General features: G+C 52.4%; 1 protein-coding gene across 2 annotated transcripts in view; it reads left to right on the top strand.

The window, feature by feature from the left end:
• Window positions 1–18789, top strand: part of B4GALT5 (beta-1,4-galactosyltransferase 5) — a 40327-nt gene that overhangs the window by 11968 nt on the left and 9570 nt on the right. The window contains exons 1-2 of one of the 2 annotated variants that reach the window (XM_055722462.1): window positions 4365–4575; window positions 14318–14452. In XM_055722462.1, coding sequence (XP_055578437.1) covers window positions 14335–14452 — 118 coding nt within the window. In that variant the 5' untranslated portion in view covers window positions 4365–4575; window positions 14318–14334. Of the gene's footprint in view, window positions 1–4364; window positions 4576–14317; window positions 14453–18789 lie in introns of those variants that run through there. The other variant, XM_055722461.1, reaches the window with a different exon arrangement.

Below are 18789 nucleotides of genomic sequence, written 5' to 3'. Positions count from 1 at the left end.
ATGCTCATTGTCCTGGCCATGGGGTGAGCCTGGAAGTGGTCTCCCTGTGTCCTCCAGCGGGAAGCTGACAAGCTCTTTCCCTGGGTGGCTTTTGCCAGTTACAGGGAGAAGCTTTATGGAAGGGTCTTGTGAACTTCTGCACCTTGAATCCATATGGGCTTGCTGGGGCAGTGGTGGCAAGCAGTGCACCTTCTTGCTGTGGTTGCCAGCTGCCCCAGTGCTTCTGCCTGCCTGGGCTGTGTCCCCGAGGGGCACTGTCACGCTGGAGGTAGCCTGGCTTGCCTGGCAGTGAAACACAACGCCACCCACAACTAGTGAGATGAGCGACTTGCTTCTCGGCTAACAAGATTTAGGTGGATTATGCTATGTATTTAATCAAGGGCTAAGCTCATTGCCTTATTTGAAATGGATCAAAGCCTTTGAAAATGCCAGCCTGGAGACCAGCTATTGAGCAAGAATATTATCCAGCCGTGTTTGTGTGGCAAGGCTTGCTTTCGAAGAAGTTGGGTAGTTTAGCAGGCAGGTTTCAGACTGCAGCAGTGACCAAATGCAGAACCAGATGGGAAAAGTTTGAAGTGATGGGGAAGTAGGAGCGTGCAAATGTTCTTAGTCATTCAGCATCCTGGAGGATTTTGGGGAAAAGGGCGTCCTTTTCTGGCTTGCAGTTTGAACCCATGTTTCCAGATATATAAAGCTCTGTGCTGACAGGTAAGGGAGATGCTCTGGCATTTGGCAGTCAGGCTTCCACCTTCTAGAAAAGCAGCTGTGACTTGTGGAGCTTGTGTGGCTCTGCAGAAGGGACCAGATTCTCCAGTGCTTCCACAGGGAGGCCAGCACCCCCCTGCAGTGGCCATTGCCAGCGTTGGACCTCACAAGGGTCTCCCCTGCCCTTATGCCAGTCGCTGCAGCATCGTGTCCCTGGGAGCCTGTGGGACTTCAGCTGTGGCAGCGGAGGAGCTCGTGCTGGTTGCAGAGGAGTAAAGCAGATGATGCCTCTTGCTGCGCTCTCAGCCCAGAGGCACTGGCTGCTCGGCCCTTTGCTGCGCTGGGGGCACGCCGGGCGGTGGGAGCCCACCTCTCCCTGTTTCCTGGGGTTGCTGGCCACAGGGCTTCTGCTGGGCTCGGGCAGGTGCTGCCCTGCCTGGAGCTTGTCCTGGCACAGGGCAAGAGGGGACCTGGCCCCCTCCCACCCCATGCCCTGCTCACACTGCCGGTGTGGGCATGGCAGCAGACCAGCTGTGCTGGGTTTGTGCCTGTGTGTGTGCCACGGCGGGCAGGGGGAAGTGTCGCAATCAGCAGATAGAGGGAAGTGTCGCAATCAGCAGATAGAGGGAAGTTTAAAATCACTTTCCAGTTAAGAGCTGTTGTGCTTGCCAGCATCCGCCTGGAGTGGTAGGGCAAGGGTGTCCAAGGTGCATGGCTGTCTCTTTTTTCACAAGGTTACAGTTTTGTGCTGTGGGGAGTGTGTTGGTGCTTGCGGGTGCCCTGTCCCTGTGGGTCTGTGATCATTGTGCTGTGAGCGTGCCCTGTGCCGCTTCACCTGCACGCAGCGAGCTGCCCTGACTTAGCTGAATGAGCTGCTGAAAATATGCTGGCTATTCAAATTGTCTTTCCTTTTTCTTAAAAAGGCTTATTCTGGTAACCACCTTCTGTCTCCCTGCCATTCGACGTAAGGAGGGCAGCCACAGCTCGCAGCAATCCGGTGCTTGGCTTGTGACTGTTGGCACTGCCGGCAGGACAGAAAATACCCCAAGCAAGTGGCTTGGAGGATTTGGGACTGGAGGACAGGTATTGGTGACTTCTGCTTTGAGATGAACTGAACAGTGCAGTTATCATGCAGCAGCAGATGCTGGTGCTCCCTGCAGTGTTGTTGCTCCTTCCCCTTTGCTTAAAGCAGTGATGCTGCTTTGCAGACTTCTCTCCGCTCTGATTCTCAGACCTCCTCATGTTTTTGTCTTGTTGCATGCTGCAGTGGAAATTATTCCAGAGTAAATGTGGGGCAATAAATTCAGCTGCATCCCACCTGTGCTGCAGGCATGGGGGTCCCACACTCAGGCTGCCCCATCTCTCCTGGATGTGACCTGAGCCCTTGTGTGGGGCTGGCAGAGCTTCTTGTGTGACAGCCGGCTGCAAAATGTTCCCATGTTTAATTTATTGCTAATCAAACCTGCAAATGAGGCTTGGCCTCAGTTCTCCTCCAGCCTAAGCCCGTTATGTGTCTTCCTGCCCTAACTTGCTTTTGTAATTATGGGCAAGGATTAGTCAAGCATCTTTTTGTATTTCGGAGGCCTTGGCAGACTTGCTAGCTTGCAATAGTCTTGTCAGCATAGCCTTTCTGGTGTCCTGGGTTGTATCAAATGGTCTTACAGCTTCTAGGTTGCAGCAGTGGGCTGTCTGCTGGTACCTGGCCCTGTGAAGCAGCTCCAGGGTTGCTGGTTCCACACATGATGTTGCGAAGGGCTGTAGGGCAAGAGCAGATGGAGGGAGCTGTGCTGGGGGCGGGGGGCTGCCTAGCTTCAGGGTGCTTTAGGTTAACCTTGCTTTCACATAATTAAAGTAGAAAAAATGCCAGTCAACACAGTAATTGGCTTGTTTGCTGCTGTGCTGCAGAAAGCTGATAGCAAAGCAGGTCTTGCAGCGGGTGCTGACACCAACCCTTTCCCCCCTTGTTGCACTCCCCCGGCTGCCTCCCCACTTTGCATTTGGGGTACTGCACCTGGTTCAGGAGCCGGTCAGACACACACACACCCCATTTGCAGGGTGCTGCTGAAGAGGGACCTGGCACTTAGGGGCTGTGTTTGCAAGGTGCTGCTGAGGGCTTGGCCACATTTGGGATGGGGGAGTGGAGGAGGATGGGGTTTAGCTGTAATACCTTGGAGAAGCAAGCGCAACCTGCACACATCGGGTAACTTGACTGAATACATTGGTGTAATCTAAAAATCTCGTTATCCAGCATGGAGGGAAGGGCTGGTGCCTCGGCCAGGAGGAGGGTGGGCTGCTGTCACTGGGCTGGTGCCGTGCTGGGTGGGTTGGAGGGGCTGCTGTGGGCAGTCTGTGGGACACCAGCCCTGATCAGCTCCTTCTGTGTGGCCCCTTGGGGTCCTGCGCTTGCTTCGTGCCCGGCTCCTTCCCTGCAGCCTTCGCAAACCCATGGGTGTCTGCAGTAGCCAACCCTGCCCGTTTGAACTGAGGGCGATGTTTGCAGAGGGAGAGAAGGAGGTTAACCCCTGATGAAGCTAGCTTTGCTTCCAGCTGTCCTGTGTGGGCTCTCCCAGTGCCTGCCCTGGCCCTGAGGCTGATGGGGAGCTGCTCTGATCCATCTTTGTGAGATGCACACCAAGATACATATTTTTTTTGGTGCATTTTTTTAGGATGCAAAGGAAACATGTCATCCCTGAGACCTCACAGCATGCTTGATGCACTCATGAGTTTTAGCTTCCCAGTAGTGATGTGGGGGTTGGAGGCCAGGAAGACTTAAATGGGAGCTGGATGTGAGAGGGGACAGAAATTGGAGGCTGGCATCTCTGGGCTCTGCGTATGGTCACAGGGAGTTGCTTGGGTAAGGGCAGGGAAGCCCATGTCAGGATCAGCCACAGCTTCAGGTGAGCACAGGGGCTTCCTTCTCTGCATCCGAGACTGAAACACTGCAAGGCCTGGCGCTGCCTTGGTGCAGGAGGTGGCCGGTGTTTGCTCTTAGAGGTTGTGTTTCTGACCCATCCCACCCTTAGTGTTTGTATGCTGGGCGTCCCCTTGGGGTTTGGTGCCCTCTTGGACTTTGGTGTCTTGCTCTGCCTCTGCTCAGGGATCTGGTTGCGCAGTAAGGTGCCAGCATGCTCCTGGTTTTCCCAGAGCCCACCCTTGTGCTGTGGTGACAAAGCCCTGAGCTGCTCCCCAGCTCGCCCTGCCTTGCTCCTGCCCACCCGGGTCCTGTTTGCAGGCTGTGGTAGGTGCTGGAGCACCTGTGGGTGCTGTGTGCTGGCCCCCATGGATGGGCTTCTGGAGCTGCCATGTCTAAACCCTGCTCCTGAGCCCAAACAGAGATGTGCCCACCTGTGAGAAGTTAATTCCCCTCCTAGTCTGCCAAGTGCTGCCCTGATCTGGGGGTCTGTGCAGGAGGCAGGCTGGGGCAGCACAGCAGAGCTGGGCACGGCGGGGGGGACGTGTCCCACGTGGGGCTGGGGAGGGATGATCAACCTGGGGAGCACTGGCCTCCTGTTCCCAGCGTGTTTATCTTTTCCAAGGTAGCCAAATGTATGACTCTTGTTTGCAGAGCTTGACTTCGGGCTGCAGGCAGGCTGGAATCTGATTAGTTTATTTTTTTATTTCCCTCCCCTGCCCTGTTTCTCATATTGATGATCAGATCCCTCAGTAAACACACACCTCTAAAACTTCAGCTGCTGCTGTGTGTGAGGAGATAAAGGTGTCTGTGGGGCAGTGGGTTGCAGGGAGGGGGTGTTTGCTGTTCCCCAGTGTGTCCCCACATGTACTTGTCTCTCTCCAGGGCTGCCGGGGTGGGGGTGCTAAGGAAGAACATTGGCTTGGAAGTCCCCAGGCAGCTGTAGAGCCACCACACAGGTGAGTGCTGGTGGCTCCGGGCAGGAGAAGGCCGCCCTGGCTGCCTGCGGTGGGACGGGCATGGCACTGTGTGCCCCATGCTGCTGGGCTGCTGTGGGCAGCTGGGCTCAGTGCCCAGCGCCCTGTCCCCACAGCCTGCTCACGGGCACCCTGTGATGCTGAACTTGCATCAGTTTTTTTCCCCTGTTTGTATAAACCCCAAACCTGGTGGGGTGGGAGTTGGGGGGCCGCAAGCTTCCAGTCCCTTGCAGCCAGCATGTCCCCATCACGCCATGAAGCCTGGTTACAGCTTGTGGCTGTGGGCGCTCTTTCTTATCCCTTGATGAGCTCACTCACTTAATAGCTTTTTTTCTGCTTATCTGGGATTAATATGTAACTTAATGGTAGTGTGTTAGGCACAACTCTGCAAGTGTGCTGATTGTGGTAAAGGGCAGTGCAAATGTGGTTCCTGATGCCAGGGCACTTTATCACGGGAAGGGGGGAATAGGGTTTAGGGTTTTCTTTATGCCTGGCGCCAGGGCAGCAGTGCTGTTAGTAAATGTTTGCCAGAGGAACGAGTCAGCAGAGGGAGGGAGAGCAGGGTGATCCTGGGGGGAAGCCGTGGGGCGCAGCAGAGGTGTGTGGTGTGGGGTGGTGGAGAGAAGAGTTTTTCAATTTCAGACATTTATGTCCTATTCAGGGCATCCCGAACAGACTGTCACACCATTGTTTTTCTGCTGACATACAGGAGGGCATCACACAGGCTGTGATTTGGTGTGTAGTCTCTTAGTTAAGTGCTAAATAAGTTTGCAGATGTGAATTACTTCCAATAAAATAATTCCCTACTCTGATAATGGAATTAGTTAATTTATTTACAGCAGCTGTATTACCAGCTTGCTTGTCAGGTGGAAGAAGACCATATTAAAAATGTTAGGTATTTCAAGGCTGCATAAGTCACAACAAAGCTGATAAATGTCTTGGGACATCAGAGTTCTTACAAAATCTGATAGGTAATGGTCTGTGTGTTGGAACTTCAAAGTCCCATCCTGTCTCTGATAGCTTTTTCTGTTCTATAAAAACACAGCAGCTGTACGGACTGTTTGCAGTGCAGTCTTTAATTATTGCAGACAAGAACAACTCTGTAATCTTACTGCGGAGGCCAGGCTACTTGGATCTTAATGGCACTGTACGGTAAAAGTACCCTTGGCAGGGAGCTCCGAGCTGCTGCCTTTTAAAATCTTGGACAACAATAATCCCACGTGATTGAAGAATTTCAGCTTGGAGAATTTTTTAGGAGTTGAAGGGGCTAATGGGCAGATGAGACAGGCTGATGCATAGTGTGGAGATGGGGCTGTGGCAGTGCTCCTTCTCTGGCTGCTGAAACGGTGGGTTTCCCAGGACCTGGCAATGTATGGGAAAGAAATCACAGCAGGGACAGTCTTGGTGTATTGCTACAGAGGGATCTCTCCTTAGATGCAGTCTCCACAGTGCAAATAGTGTCTGCTGCAAAGCTGCTTTTACGCTTCCCAGGGCTGGAGCATTTGCAGGGTGGTTTATTCCCACCAGCAGGTACTGACCCAGTATCGCAGTGCGTGCTCCTGGCTCTGGGCTTTTTAGCCGCAGTGAGGAGTCAAAGCGCCCGATGTCAGGTCAGATGAGAGCCTGCATCTTCTGGTGGTAGATACTGCCCTGCTGATAAGAGTAATCATGTTATGGCGCTTGGGTATTGCTAGGGTAAATGCCTTAGTGCAGGCGGAGGGTTGCGCTCTGCAGCCTGCCTTGAACCTCCTGTGGGACGGTTTGTGGGGTGTCCCTGCCCTGCTCAGGTTGGGGACACGAAGCAGCCAGCAGCTTGGCGTAGGAAAGACCGCTGCGGGGCTAAAAATCGCTGCCTTGGGTTTCACCGTTCCGATGGTGAGGAGTGGGTCCCCTGGGATTGCATGCATCATGGGCAAACTAGGCAGGGGGCAGGACTTGCCCCATGGTAATCTGGTTTTTTGGAGACAAAGAAGATTTCACAGGAGCTGGGCCGTGCTTTAGCAGTAAATGGCAGTGGAAGATGTGCCACGGGTCTTGCTGAACTGATCAGAGAGCAAATGCCATCCTGGATGCTGTAACTACAAATCTGGTGCCTGTATTTAAGCATAACTGGGAGGGCATATTGTTTCGTATGTGTTAACTGGGATGGTCCAGCCTGGTGTAAGAGGCAAGCCACTGAGCAGAAACAACATCTCAGGCTCCCCTGTGGAACTGCTCATTGCCGTAAACATGAGGCTGTACATGTGATAACCCTTTTTGTTCAGCCATGCTGAACTTGTAAAACATGCTTGAAAAATCAGGTCTTTTGTCTGTTTTTTGGGGGAATATCCTAAACAACAGTCCCGTTCTCTTTTTCTCCATTAAAGTCAGGGTGTGAAAGCTTCAGACAGTGCAGTTTGTACTGTGTGAACTGAGTCAGTAAATCCATGACTCTGAAATTGTTTTTATCTTGACAATTTTATACTCTCCAGTAAGTACAGCTGATGTCCTAATTTGGAAGGCTAACAAATCGGTGATTTCAAAATCTATTTAAATAGTGTGTGATGTATATAGAAATTTTAAATCCAAATCTAACCTGTCTTCTGTTCTCTGCTGTGGTTTGGCTGTATTCCAGATTGCTTCAACTGGTGAAGGCCAGCCCTGAGGAAAACGCCCTGTTGAATGCATTTCTTGAGGAGTACCACCCCATGTGTACCCTTTTTCCTGTACGTCCTAAGGCTGCGTGTTTGAGTAGGGTGCCCAGGCTGGTGCCTGGGGTTGCCTGCAGTAAAGGATTTCCTTTCTGTCCTGCAGCCCTTCTGATTCCCACGACCTGGGAGATGAGGAGTTGTCCCAGGCTGCCCACATCCTCCCCTGCCCTTCTGCTTCTGGGGCAGCACGGGGGAGTATCTGCCTGTTCTTCCTCTCCCTTGCTTGCCCAAGTGTTCACTGATTTATTTTTTTTTTTTTTAAATTGAAACCCTCCCTCTGTTTCCTTATCCTGATCCTATGTGAGCATTGGGCTTAGGTGTCAGGATTCCTGCTGCTTTGAGATGGTGTCTGGGGTGCAGGAATTTCCACCGCTTTGTCTCCTAATGAACCTAAGGAACAAATGCTGAGCTGTAAATGTTTGCTGTTGGTAGCCAGCAGCAGCCTGCCAGTGCTGCCAGCCAGAGAGGTTAGCAACCATTTCACTCCGCCTGCTGAAGAGCCTTTTATTGTGCATTTAACTGTGCGGTGCCCACAAGTGCCCAGTGAGTGCTGTGCTTTTATGCTTTGTGTGCGGAGAAATCTGCTGGCAGCTGATGCTCTTTTTCTCCTTGGAAGTGTTTGCGCTGACCCTGGCGAAGGGAGGCGAGATGGGGAGGGCAGGCTGGCTGTAGATGGGGAGAGCTGCCCATTGCTGTGAAGGAGGAGGGATGGAAAATAAACAGGAGATACAGTCGTGTGGAATTGCATCTCCTGAGCTGCAGTTAAGAGTCCGAATCTCTCTGGGAAGGGTAATATTTAACTTGGGCAAATGCTTGTTATGCTCTGTGCTCCAGCCTGCACATGTCACTACGCCCTTCCTTGGAAAGAGGAATTGCAGCCAAGCCCAGGGGCTGAGCTGCTCGCTGCTCTTGGGCTTTGTAAAGCCCTGTGTGACCTTACAGCCATCCGTTGCGTTGCTGCCCTGGTGCACGGGTGTACTCTGTCCTCCTGGTTTCCCCACCCGCAGCATCACTTGTGTGGAGCCAGGTACAGTGCGTGCCGGCGCTGGGCTCCTTGCTGTCCCGGTCAGTGTGACTGTGCCTGGGTGACCTGGGGCTCAATCCCTCCGCCTGTCCTGGCAGCTGCTGGGGTGCAGGGCTCCTTCCATGGGTACTTTGGTGCTGTAAACACTCCCTTGGACTCATGAGTTTTCCCATGTGCAGAGCATGTTGTGCTTTTCTTGCTGGGTATCCTAAAATTGGTGCAGCGTTCTTCAAAGTGACAAACACCTTAGCTTGTCCAGTTGTGGGATTGCAACTGAAAGCTGCCATCTTAAATATGTCCATTAAAATTTCAGGGATTATTAGAATAATTTGAATTTTCTTCCCCCTTGCTAAATCCTCCCCAGGGTCACTTTTCTCTAAGACAGTTCAGATGCAGATTCCCTGTATTCAGGTTCTGGTCGAGCATCCCTGCAGTCTCCCATCTTCCCCACTGGCTTCGTGCACGTGCAGGCTGTGAACTTGCCAATTTTGGGGCTGGATGGTTTGTAATTAACAGCTCAGTGCTGCTGCTGCACTGTTAATTCTTAGACCACTTAACGTATCAAATTATTCCTTCCTGTACTATTTATAGGTGAAGGACTAAGTAACAGTGAGGGCGTTAATATTATATTCTCTAAAACTAATAGGAACCGCTTGCTTATTTGTTCTGGCACTCTGTATGTCTGGGGAATACGGTGCTGCTGGAAGGCTAATAGAGACAGAGGTCTCGTGGTGTGTTAGTGATGGGATGCTGCTAAATTTCCTAGTTAGGTTGTTTAAGAGTTAAGACTATCTTAACTGTCTATCTGTTCCTTGGAGGCTTAGTTTGATTAAACCCCTTTGTACTGCTAATGCTAACAGAGCTGAATTGATGCTGGGGATCTGCTGGGAGAGCTTAACCAAAGGCTTAAGGCAGACGTGACTGCTGGTTTGGCTGTCTCTGGGCCCCGTGGGAGGTGTTGGCAGTGGGCAGCATCTCCCAGCCCTGGCAGGGTGCTGGGTGACCTCAGCACCCAGCCCTGCTGCCTGTGGGACCTTCACCCCTTCTGGAGTCTGTTGTGCCTCCTGCGTGCGGGGGTCCCGCAGGCTCTGCTGGGTGCTTCCTACCTGCTCCCAGCGCCTGGCCGAGCAGTTTGTGCAGCAGCAGTTCCCTTTCCCTGGCTGTATGGATTTATGATGGGGTTGTTGGGATGTGTGCTCCCGTGGCAGGGCAGGGGTATGTGCTGGCTGCCCTGGCTGGGCTGGGGTCCAGCTGCCCCAGAGCTCCCGGGAGAAGGCTGCACGTCGCAGTGAGACCATGGTAAACTCACAAATGGGGCCCCTTTGTGCATCTGCATGACGGACTAATGAACTGGGAAAAATGCTGAACGGAACAGTCCTGAATCTCAAAGCAGAGGAAGACCTGCTCCTTCCTCAGGAAAGCCTGGGTGTCGTGCTGGGCGCTGATACTGCTGCGGGCATGCAGGGCTGCTGTGAGCTGCCTGGCCCCTCTTCCTGACCCCAGCCCCGGTGGCTGTCCCTCCCAGTGTGGGGCTTGGCGTGCCGCGCCATCCCTGTGCCGGGGGATGCTGGAGGAAGGTCCTTTCCGCAGGTGGCGGAAGCATGCTGCGGTCAAGAGCAAGATGTGTCAGGTCTGTCTCCTTCCTGTGCCGGTAGCTGGCACGGCTTATGCTCAGACCTCTTCTGAATCAACTCCCAAGTTGCAAATTACCCTGCTGCCTCTTCTGGTACATATCATCACAGTGAAATTAATTTTCCATGAGCGAGTCAGCTGTTTCTTGATTAGAAGTGCTCCGAAAATACCACCGGAGAAATGATTACAGGAAGCCTTCAGCACTCATTTATATAATTGGACTTTACCTCCTCAGTTGAAGTCACTGCATCCACTCGTGGCTTGGACGAGCGCTTGCCATCCCTGTTGCTTGTGGGCAGGGGTTGGGGTGCAGCAGCCCTGGGGTGCAGCCGGGGACCTCTGCTCCAGCTGGTGGCAAGCTGTAGGTCTGATGTCATGGTTTCCACGTGTTTAAATCCCAGCAGGGTTGACTTGTTCTTTAACGAGCTAACAAGAATAATTTTCAGGCAGTCGTTTGGGCAAATGCACTCTTAAAGCTTGCTTGTTTTACGCGTGGGTAGTGAGGGTCTGCTGGAAACTGGTAGGAAAAGGGACATTTCCGCAACCACTCACAGCAGCTAAAAATCCCTCTCCTGTCCTTGTCCTGCTGCTCTGTGGCCGTGGCCAGGCTGTTACTGCTGCGTGTATGTGGTCTGAAGTGCTGCATGCTCAAATGGAATAAAGGCAGAAGGCCAATGTAATTTTCAAGATCATCCTATGTGATTAGGTTAGCAATATCTCACAACACGGAGAATTACTTTCTGGCTGAACCCTGGTTCAGACCGAGCGCACCGTGGGGGTGTGTGTGCATGTTCCTCCCCTGGCAGAGGGGATGCCCGATGCTCGGCATGTCCTTCCTCCCTGGTGGGGGCTCTGGCACTGGAGCGATGTCGGGTCAGCCAGGTCAGGCTTAATAAATTTAAAACGTGGCCGATTTGCTCATCAGAAGCAAAGTAAACGGAGGAGTTGAGGTATGAGTTCGGTGCAGTGATTCCCAAATGTCTGTCCAGACCCAGCCCTGGCCACCGCAGCCCTGTGGGGCTAATTTAAGCCCCGTGTGGGTACGTGGAGTGAAATGTTTTCAATCATGAGTTTTAAATCTGATTTTCTGACCTGAATGGATTGCGTGTTCTGGATAAGCATGGGGTTTGTGAAGCTTATCTCATGGTGGGGGTCATTTTGGGGGCAGGAGAAGGGACTCTCACCCCTGGGCTGGGGTCATATGGCTGGGGCAGGGGGGATCTTGGTGTTGGGGGTGTGGCGTGTTGGTGGCACGGCTTGTCTGTGGCCAGGTATCTCCTGAGTCATCTGAGTAAAGGGGTTAATATGTGAAAAGACAACTGCTGCCTTAAACAAAGCTGGCGTTGTTTGTGCTCGTGCTCCCCTGGGATGGTGGCTGCTGTGACAGTCTGTTCAGGATTCCCACTGCAAGTCCGTGGACCAGCAAGCCGTGTCATGTGGCTGTGGTGAGCCCTGCTCCGTCTGCCCGCCGAGGCAGCGGGGAACAAATGGCGCTTTCACTGCGCCCAGCAAACCTCCCTCGTCCTTAAATGAAGCAGGGATTGGATGCCGGTTTGAGTCTCTCCTGTTCTTTCATGCTTCACCAAACCTGGTTCTGCTTTATCCAATAAATGGAAGGCGTAATGAAGTAAAAGCTAAATTACTTGTTCAGCATCAGCAAGTTACACCTTGCCACTGACTCAAACTCCATGTGAGCTGGGAGGTGAAGGCTTGCTGCCCCCTCTTTCCTTATCAGCAGCCTGGTCCTGATAAGCATTGCGACTCCACTCGGGTGGCTTCAGCTACCCATTGCTCCGTGCACCGGCTCTTGGTTAGCCTTCCAGGTTTTTGGGAAGGGAGCTGGGCAGTCGCTAACCCTCGCTGATGGCAGAGGTGAGGCTGTGCCGCTCTCCCTTAGGAGCCCACACTCTGCTGTGCTCCTCGGCTTTGGAGGATGCCGCTCCTGTCCCGCGGTGTTGGGTTTGTGCTGCCTCCCTGCAGAGCCTCGCAGTGTCTGCCCGCAGCTTGGGGTGGGTGCTCTCAGTGGGGCAGGACGTTGTAAATGTGTCCTGAGGAGCTGTATGCCCCAAGCATCAGCCCTTAATATGTCACCTTTGCAACCGAGGCAGAGCTGCGACTTGGGCTGCTGAGCTAGAGGAGAGACTGCCCAGCTTCTGTGTCCTGTTGTGGTCATCTGGGAGGGCTGCCCTGTGCATCCTGCCCTCGACCCCAAGGCCATGCCAGCCTGGCTGTGTCGCTCGCTTGTTCACCACTAGCCCCCCTGCCCCCCTCCCTGAACAAGCCCATTTCTGTGAATTTTTATTCTTCCTCCAGGAACGCCTCATTTCCGTAAATCCTGGTTGGCAGCTGCCTGGCGATGCTGGGGCTGTGGTGGGGAGGGATGCTGGGGCTGAATCACTGATGCTGGGAGGCGACGCAGTTTCATGCTGAGCTCTGAGCAGGACACGAGTCCAAGTGTGAGCATATGAAGGTTTTAGGGCTGGGTGTAAGGCTTTGCATGGGAATTCCAGCTACATTCTTTTCTGGCCAGTAGTGCCACATCAAAATGCCAGCTTTTCATTCAGCCTTGTCCCCTGGGGATCTGGCAGAGCAGATTCCCCATCTTTCTGAGTGGGAGCAGCCCTTGCTGCCTCGCTGTCATTGCAACAGGAGTGCCTTGCCAAGGAGCTGCACCAGAGCACATGTTTATTTTGTAGCTGTCACTAATGGACCCCGACGGCGGGTGAGCAAAGAGGGTTTGGGTGGGTGCAGCTTTGGCTGAGGCAGCTCCTGCTTGCAGCTGCTGTAACCACTGGCTCAGGGTGCCATCACTGGCTCCACCACGAAGGGTACCCTGTGGGGAGGGAGGGGATGGGAATGGGCATTTAAAATTGCATTTCAAAGCCATTTAGTTGCCAAGGACTTAATGCAGCTGACCCTCTTTTTGCTGAAAATCTGATGATTGCCCATGGCTCGGAGGCAGGCTGGGCACGGGCAGCACCTGTGGGGGCTCTGGGCATGGCGTGGGGCTCTGTTGCCCTTTAAAATATTTACTTAGCTGTGTGAAAACAAAGTCTGGTTGGGATTGGGAAATGCATCTGAGCAGCCTTTCTGGAGGCTGACTCAGTCTGTGGGTGTAAAAGGGGAAAGCAGGGCAGGGAGGCTGGGGGGCGTGCGTCTGGCTGTGTGTTGGGGGGACCTCACTCTCTGATAGTGGTGCCATCTCTGGGCTGCCCTATCTAATCTGTGCTCCTCGTGACTCCAGCAGTGACTGTACCTTCCTGGCACCGGCAGCCTCTGGTTTCAGGCTATTACAGCTTGTGATATGCCTGCTGTGGAAATGACCTGTTCGTTATGGATGTTCCGTGATGACGTTTCATCGGTTACTGCCCTCCTCTGTGCGGGGTCCCTGGTCTTCCCTTGGCCTGCTGCCCTTTTCATCCCTCCTGGAGCATCTTCTGACCTGGTTTTTTGAATATTAATACAGAACTGTTAGATCTCCCCTCCTCCCGGTTTTGAAATCAAGATTATTTTTTTTTTTTCTTCCCTTCATTCTTAAGCCTAAAACTTCACTGCGAGGGGCGCGTGGCTGGCACTGCGATGCTGGTGAGGGGTGCTGGGGCATGCATGGTGGCTGTCCTGCGTCCCCACGAGTGCTGCTGGGGGTGCAGGGCTGTGCTTGCTGCCATTTGCTCTGGGACCCGTGTCTGCCAGCGCCGGGTGTCAGCTTAAACTGAAACCTAAGTAGGCTCAGTCTGAGCTGTGCCAGGGCACAGGGTCAGAGGGAAAGGAATGGGGGAAGAAAGCTGGCTTTGGGGGTGGGGGGTGGGGTGGGGTGGGGTGGGGGGTGGGCTGGTCCCAGGGACCCAGGGGGCTTGTGCTGCAAAATGCTGCCTGCTCTGGGACTTCCAGATTGCTGGTGGGCTCAGAGACTGGCAGTGGGATGTTTTTTGTGGTGCCCGTTGAGGCACCCTTGCCAAGCAAGTGTCAACCCTTGGTGTTGCAGTCTAGGAACAACTGCCCTTCTCCAGGCGTGCAGCTTGGTTTCCTGTTATAATGATATTTCCTAATTAAACTTCCCTACTTGGGCAGCAAAAGGTACTGGTCTTAGACTGTAACACAGCATTCAGCTTGTGTTGTCAGGTCTAGCTGGGGACGTTCCCCTTATTAATCAGCTGGGTTTCCAGACATGCCCTACGCCTCTGCTTTCCGACTCCGTGCCCTTCCCAGCTCCCGTCAGGCAACCGAGGCACGTGCGACCTGGGGGTCCTCCTGGCAGGAGGGAGCTGAAACCAAGCAGAAGGCTGGGAATGGTTCCAAAAGACTCCTATTTCTCTTTCCTATAAAAGCTGATGCTTGTGGAAATATTCCTTTTTTTTTTTTTTCTTCTTCCTTGCAGTGAACACCTACCTCTTCATGATGCAAGCCCAAGGCATCATGATTCGTGAAAACATGAGAACAATAGGAGCTCAGGTGTACGAGCAGGTGGTCCGCAGTGCCTATGCCAAGAGGAACAGCAGTGTGAATGACTCAGGTACTTCTTGAGTAATTGTCATTTTGATCAAAGATTCTGTTTCCATTGGAAATAAGAGTGGTTCAGGTCAACTCTGCTTGAAAGAATTAATGCATGCTGGTAAATGCAGGGTGGGAACTTTAATTGGTTTATTTTTTTTATTTTATATGTAAGAATATTTTATGTAACATAAAATACATATGATATAAAGAATGAATATGTATATATATGCACTATATAAAAAAAATATTAATTTCTTTATAAAACATAAAAATGCTTCTGACTTGTGTAACGGGTGAAAAATCTTGAAAGGTCTCAAATGATGGAATGTGGAGCTGAGAACCTCTTTGCTTTCCAGGAATTCAGCTTGTTAGCTTCAACCAGTCTGAAGGTAAACATTGGGAATTCAGTGCAAGGATCAGGTTTCATATGTAAAAAATAACTTCCCAGGCACAAGCGCATGCAGATCCCCGGCTCCGTGCACGTGGAGGAGCCTGTGCTCATAAGCTTCACTCTTCCCATGCAAGGATGAGCAGAGATGACTTGGCTGGAGACCTGCCACAAATAATATATTGAACTTTGGGCAGAATGCAGCGAGCAGAGTCGCAGGCTCCCACTCCCAGGCTGCTCATCGTCTGTAATATAAAGCTGATAACAGGGTTATGAGTTTTGGTGTAAATCTGGTACAGCGAAGCATAAATGCACATTGGCTGTGTGTAAGGCAGGGTGAGGCATCATCGCCTTTGGGCTGCTGTGACACCAAGCGGGTACCTCCCCTGCTGACATGTCACCAGTGCCCCATGCTGGTGGGGCTGGCATCAGGCTGCAGCAGTGCCAGGGAGCTGAGCTCAGCTCCTCTGCTGCGAGGGCTCAGTGGCAGGGGCTGGCAGGGTTTCACGGGGCAAGATTATTTTCTTATTAACAAGAAATAGAAGCAGTGTCCTTGCTGGTCAGCCTGCTGGGGAGCTGAGCGGGGTGGCTGACAGTTTAGCTGTACTCTGGCTGGGGATGGGGGGTGGTGTGGTGGTGGTGGTGGAATTACGAACTTGTGCAAGGGATTGACATGCTGGGACTCCTCCGAAGGCAGCCGGGGCTGCCACCATGGGCTATTTTTGAGGCTGGAAACATGGAGCAGAGCAGACGCAGGGTGAGGAAGTGACTGATCCCCTGAGGGGAGGAGGGTTTGGTGCTCCCACTGCTGCTTGTGGTGATGAGAGCCTCAGCCCTGCTGCTGTCCTGGCCCTCAGGGCTCAGAGCCCTGCAGAAGCCTGCTGTGTGCTCCTGCTGCCTGCAGCAGGCAGGGGGATGGTTACCACATTAGCGCAGCAATACTGGTGGTGCCATTAATGAAATAACTGTCCTTGCTTGGACCTCACATCTGTCCCAGATCTGCAGGCACGGGCAGATGCCCCTCCTGCCCTGAGAGTTCCGGCTGCAAGGAGAGTTTAACGTACACAAGTGCTGCGCACCATTCTGGGGCGGCCTTCCCTGGCAGGCAGGTCAGAGCACATGCATGACGGATGGTGGTGACATCTGGAAGGCACGTGGCACTGTGGCCACAAGGATTATGTTAACACTGGGATCAGTATCTTGCCTCCCTGACTCTAGGTTTGGGTGCCTCGGTGGGATCTGGGTGGGCAGCACTGCCTGGTTAGCGCATCCTCCCCACGCCGCTGCGGGCAGCGTGACAGTGACGGCCAGGAGAGCGAGCCCACCTGGTGCGGTGGTGGGGATGGACCCAGCAAAGGCCTTGGCCATCTCAGCAGCTCCCCAGGCTCTCCTGCCTCCACCCTGCCCTGCAGGCAGCAGTGGATGTCACATCTCTCCCTGTGCCCCCTCCCCATCCCTGCACTCCCTCCCCTTTTGCTGGGCGAGGCATGTGGAGCAGGGTCGGGGATGCTGCTTCTGGGTGTGAGCTCCACAGGTCACAAACCAGTTTGGGCAGTAGAAGACCCTGTGACCCCTCTCTGGTTGTCCCTGCTCCAGCTGCATGGGAGCACTGGGAGGTAGGAGGCTGCCGATGCTTTCTGAGCTGCAACCTCTCCCGCACATCATTTGTGTTCCAGCAAGGGGCTGGGCAGGGGGGAGCAGTTCTTTGTGCAGTGCTGCCTCATGTTTGTGTCCTCCTGGGGCTTTAATTTTGGGGCAGATTCCTTAAAGATGCGATGTCCCACCCTGAATGACGAGGTGCCCAAGCACAGAGTGGTCTGCTGCGAGCACAGTGTGCTTGTCCCCATCCAGCTGCACTTACTCTTTGCCCTTAGCTGTTTTCCTCTTGTGTTAAAATGGGGAAGTAATTTATCTTTTTCTGCATTTGCTAATAGATGCAATAATAGGTTTCCTGTTCGGTAAGTCAAAAAGGGTCCCTTCTGTGCTTCTGCAAGCAAAGAAGGTGGCCCTTTATGCGAAAGAAGGGAGCTGAGCTTCACCATGTGTTGTCAGCTGGACCAAATATTGAGAGTGTACTTTGGTGATAGGAGTCTAATGGGAATTTGGTTATTAAAATTTAGAACAGCATCAAGCATTCAAAACAGTATCTATCATACTTGGAAAGCTCTTAGGTTCTGTTTACAAGTCCATCTTGAGTCTGAGAGAGTTTGGGTGCCACTTCTTTGCGTGGATAAACAGTATTCATGTTGTGATGGTAGATACTAGCACAATAAAGCAAGCTGAAATATCAGTCCAGCAATTACTTGCCCCAGTTAATTGAAATGAAAGATTTTGACCTTGCAGGTAAAGACAACCTTCCCTGCTTTGCTTTAAAAAGATTAACTTGTCACTAGATTATTTTTCCCAGATACATCATGAATGTGGTTATTAGATGCAGCCTTTCTGCTGCAGAGAATATACTGTGCTTAAGCAATTACTTAAATGTCCCTATCCTTAAATATGACTTACATTCTTAACTCTTAATCTTAGCAGATTCATTTACTTCACTACACTGTAATTCTAGGTTTATTAAATTGCTCTCAGGATAAAATGTGTGAAGCCCTTTTGCTATCAGTATGTTCTTGATACTAAATGTATGCTTAATTTGAAAGGTTATAGCTGCTGGTTTAAAAAAATGTGTGAATCTCACACTGGGTTCAGTCAAATAACTTAAAAATCTGGCTCCCTACTGTAACATCAAGTTTGCTGATGGATCACTTGCCAACCCTTGTGTCCAAGGCTTAGCAGAGCTGCTTGGACAGCTCTCGGGGGGGGTGGCAGGAGGGATCCTAGACCTCCTTTTTGTCTCTGGGTGCCTGAACACCAGCTGGTTTGTACTGTGCTCATGAGAAACCAGGGCTGCTCTTGCTCTGAATCGGCATGGTGAATGTCAGCCCCAAGGCGTGCTTCTGCAGATGCCTCTGCATGGGAAGGCAACTAGAAAGGATGAGACCACCTTGTCCTGGTAGGTCCGAGGGCTGCCTGTGATGGGACTGGGTGGCTCAGCACTAAATGGCTGCTTTCCAGGACCACTGTGAGGTGTCAGGTTGGTGCTGTGGGACCAAAAGGCCAACATCAGATCAGAGAAAGTACATCCTCCTGTAACAGCTGATGCTTTACCACAGACAGGGAACTTTTTCTAGTGCCTAAAATGAAGGTTATGCTTGGCTAAAGAAGCCTTATGCAAAGCTGGTGACTTTGCTGTAGAAAGCAGAAGTTCATGGTTATGTAAAAACCTTCTTAAAACATCTCCAGGTGTAGCAGGCTGGAGGGAGTTTGCCTGGGAGGTACAAGGATGCAGGGGGTTGGGGGGGGCTTGAAAAATGTGCTGTGCTGGGCACTGCCGCAGCTGTTGGGGCACGGGGGCTCCTCTGCTTTTGCACGGTGTAAAGCAGAGGAAAGGCCAGGTGTAACGTGATCATTTTTATTGATCCTTTGAGGAGGATGCAAGGCAGGATTTTCCTGCGCAGACTGCTGCACTGACAGTCCTTGCTGGCATCAGGACCTGCCTGGGGACTTCCCTCTCCGAGCCTGTTGGGAAAGGACCCGCTGGAGGGGCAAGTCTCCTCCTGCTGTGCCGTGGTCCTTCTTCCAAGTGCCATGTGCTCCTTCACTTTGAGCTGTTTGTGGTACCTAAAGGTGACACTCAAAATTCTTCCTCTGGCCAGAAAATGTGAAGGTTTCTTTGGTGTGGCATTGTGTAAGGCCACAGGGGCTTCTGCAGCCACCAGACCCAGGGTGGGGATGAGCCCATAGCTGGGCTGCAAGTCTAGAGCTGGTGTTGTGGGGGGACACTCACATGCCATTGGGGACATCCTTAGCCATGGGTGGCTTTGGAGTCTGCTCACAGTGGCACAGGGAGGTGGCTGAAAATAAAAAAGACCTGCAGCTCAAGTGTGCACTCTTTTTTTTTTTCTTTTTTCTCATTC

The sequence above is a fragment of the Falco cherrug genome, chromosome 10, assembly GCF_023634085.1.
Source record: "Falco cherrug isolate bFalChe1 chromosome 10, bFalChe1.pri, whole genome shotgun sequence".
In the NCBI taxonomy this organism is placed as follows: domain Eukaryota; kingdom Metazoa; phylum Chordata; class Aves; order Falconiformes; family Falconidae; genus Falco; species Falco cherrug.
The sequence above is the reverse complement of the archived record's forward strand: the minus strand, read 5'-3'. Positions and strand labels throughout refer to the sequence as shown.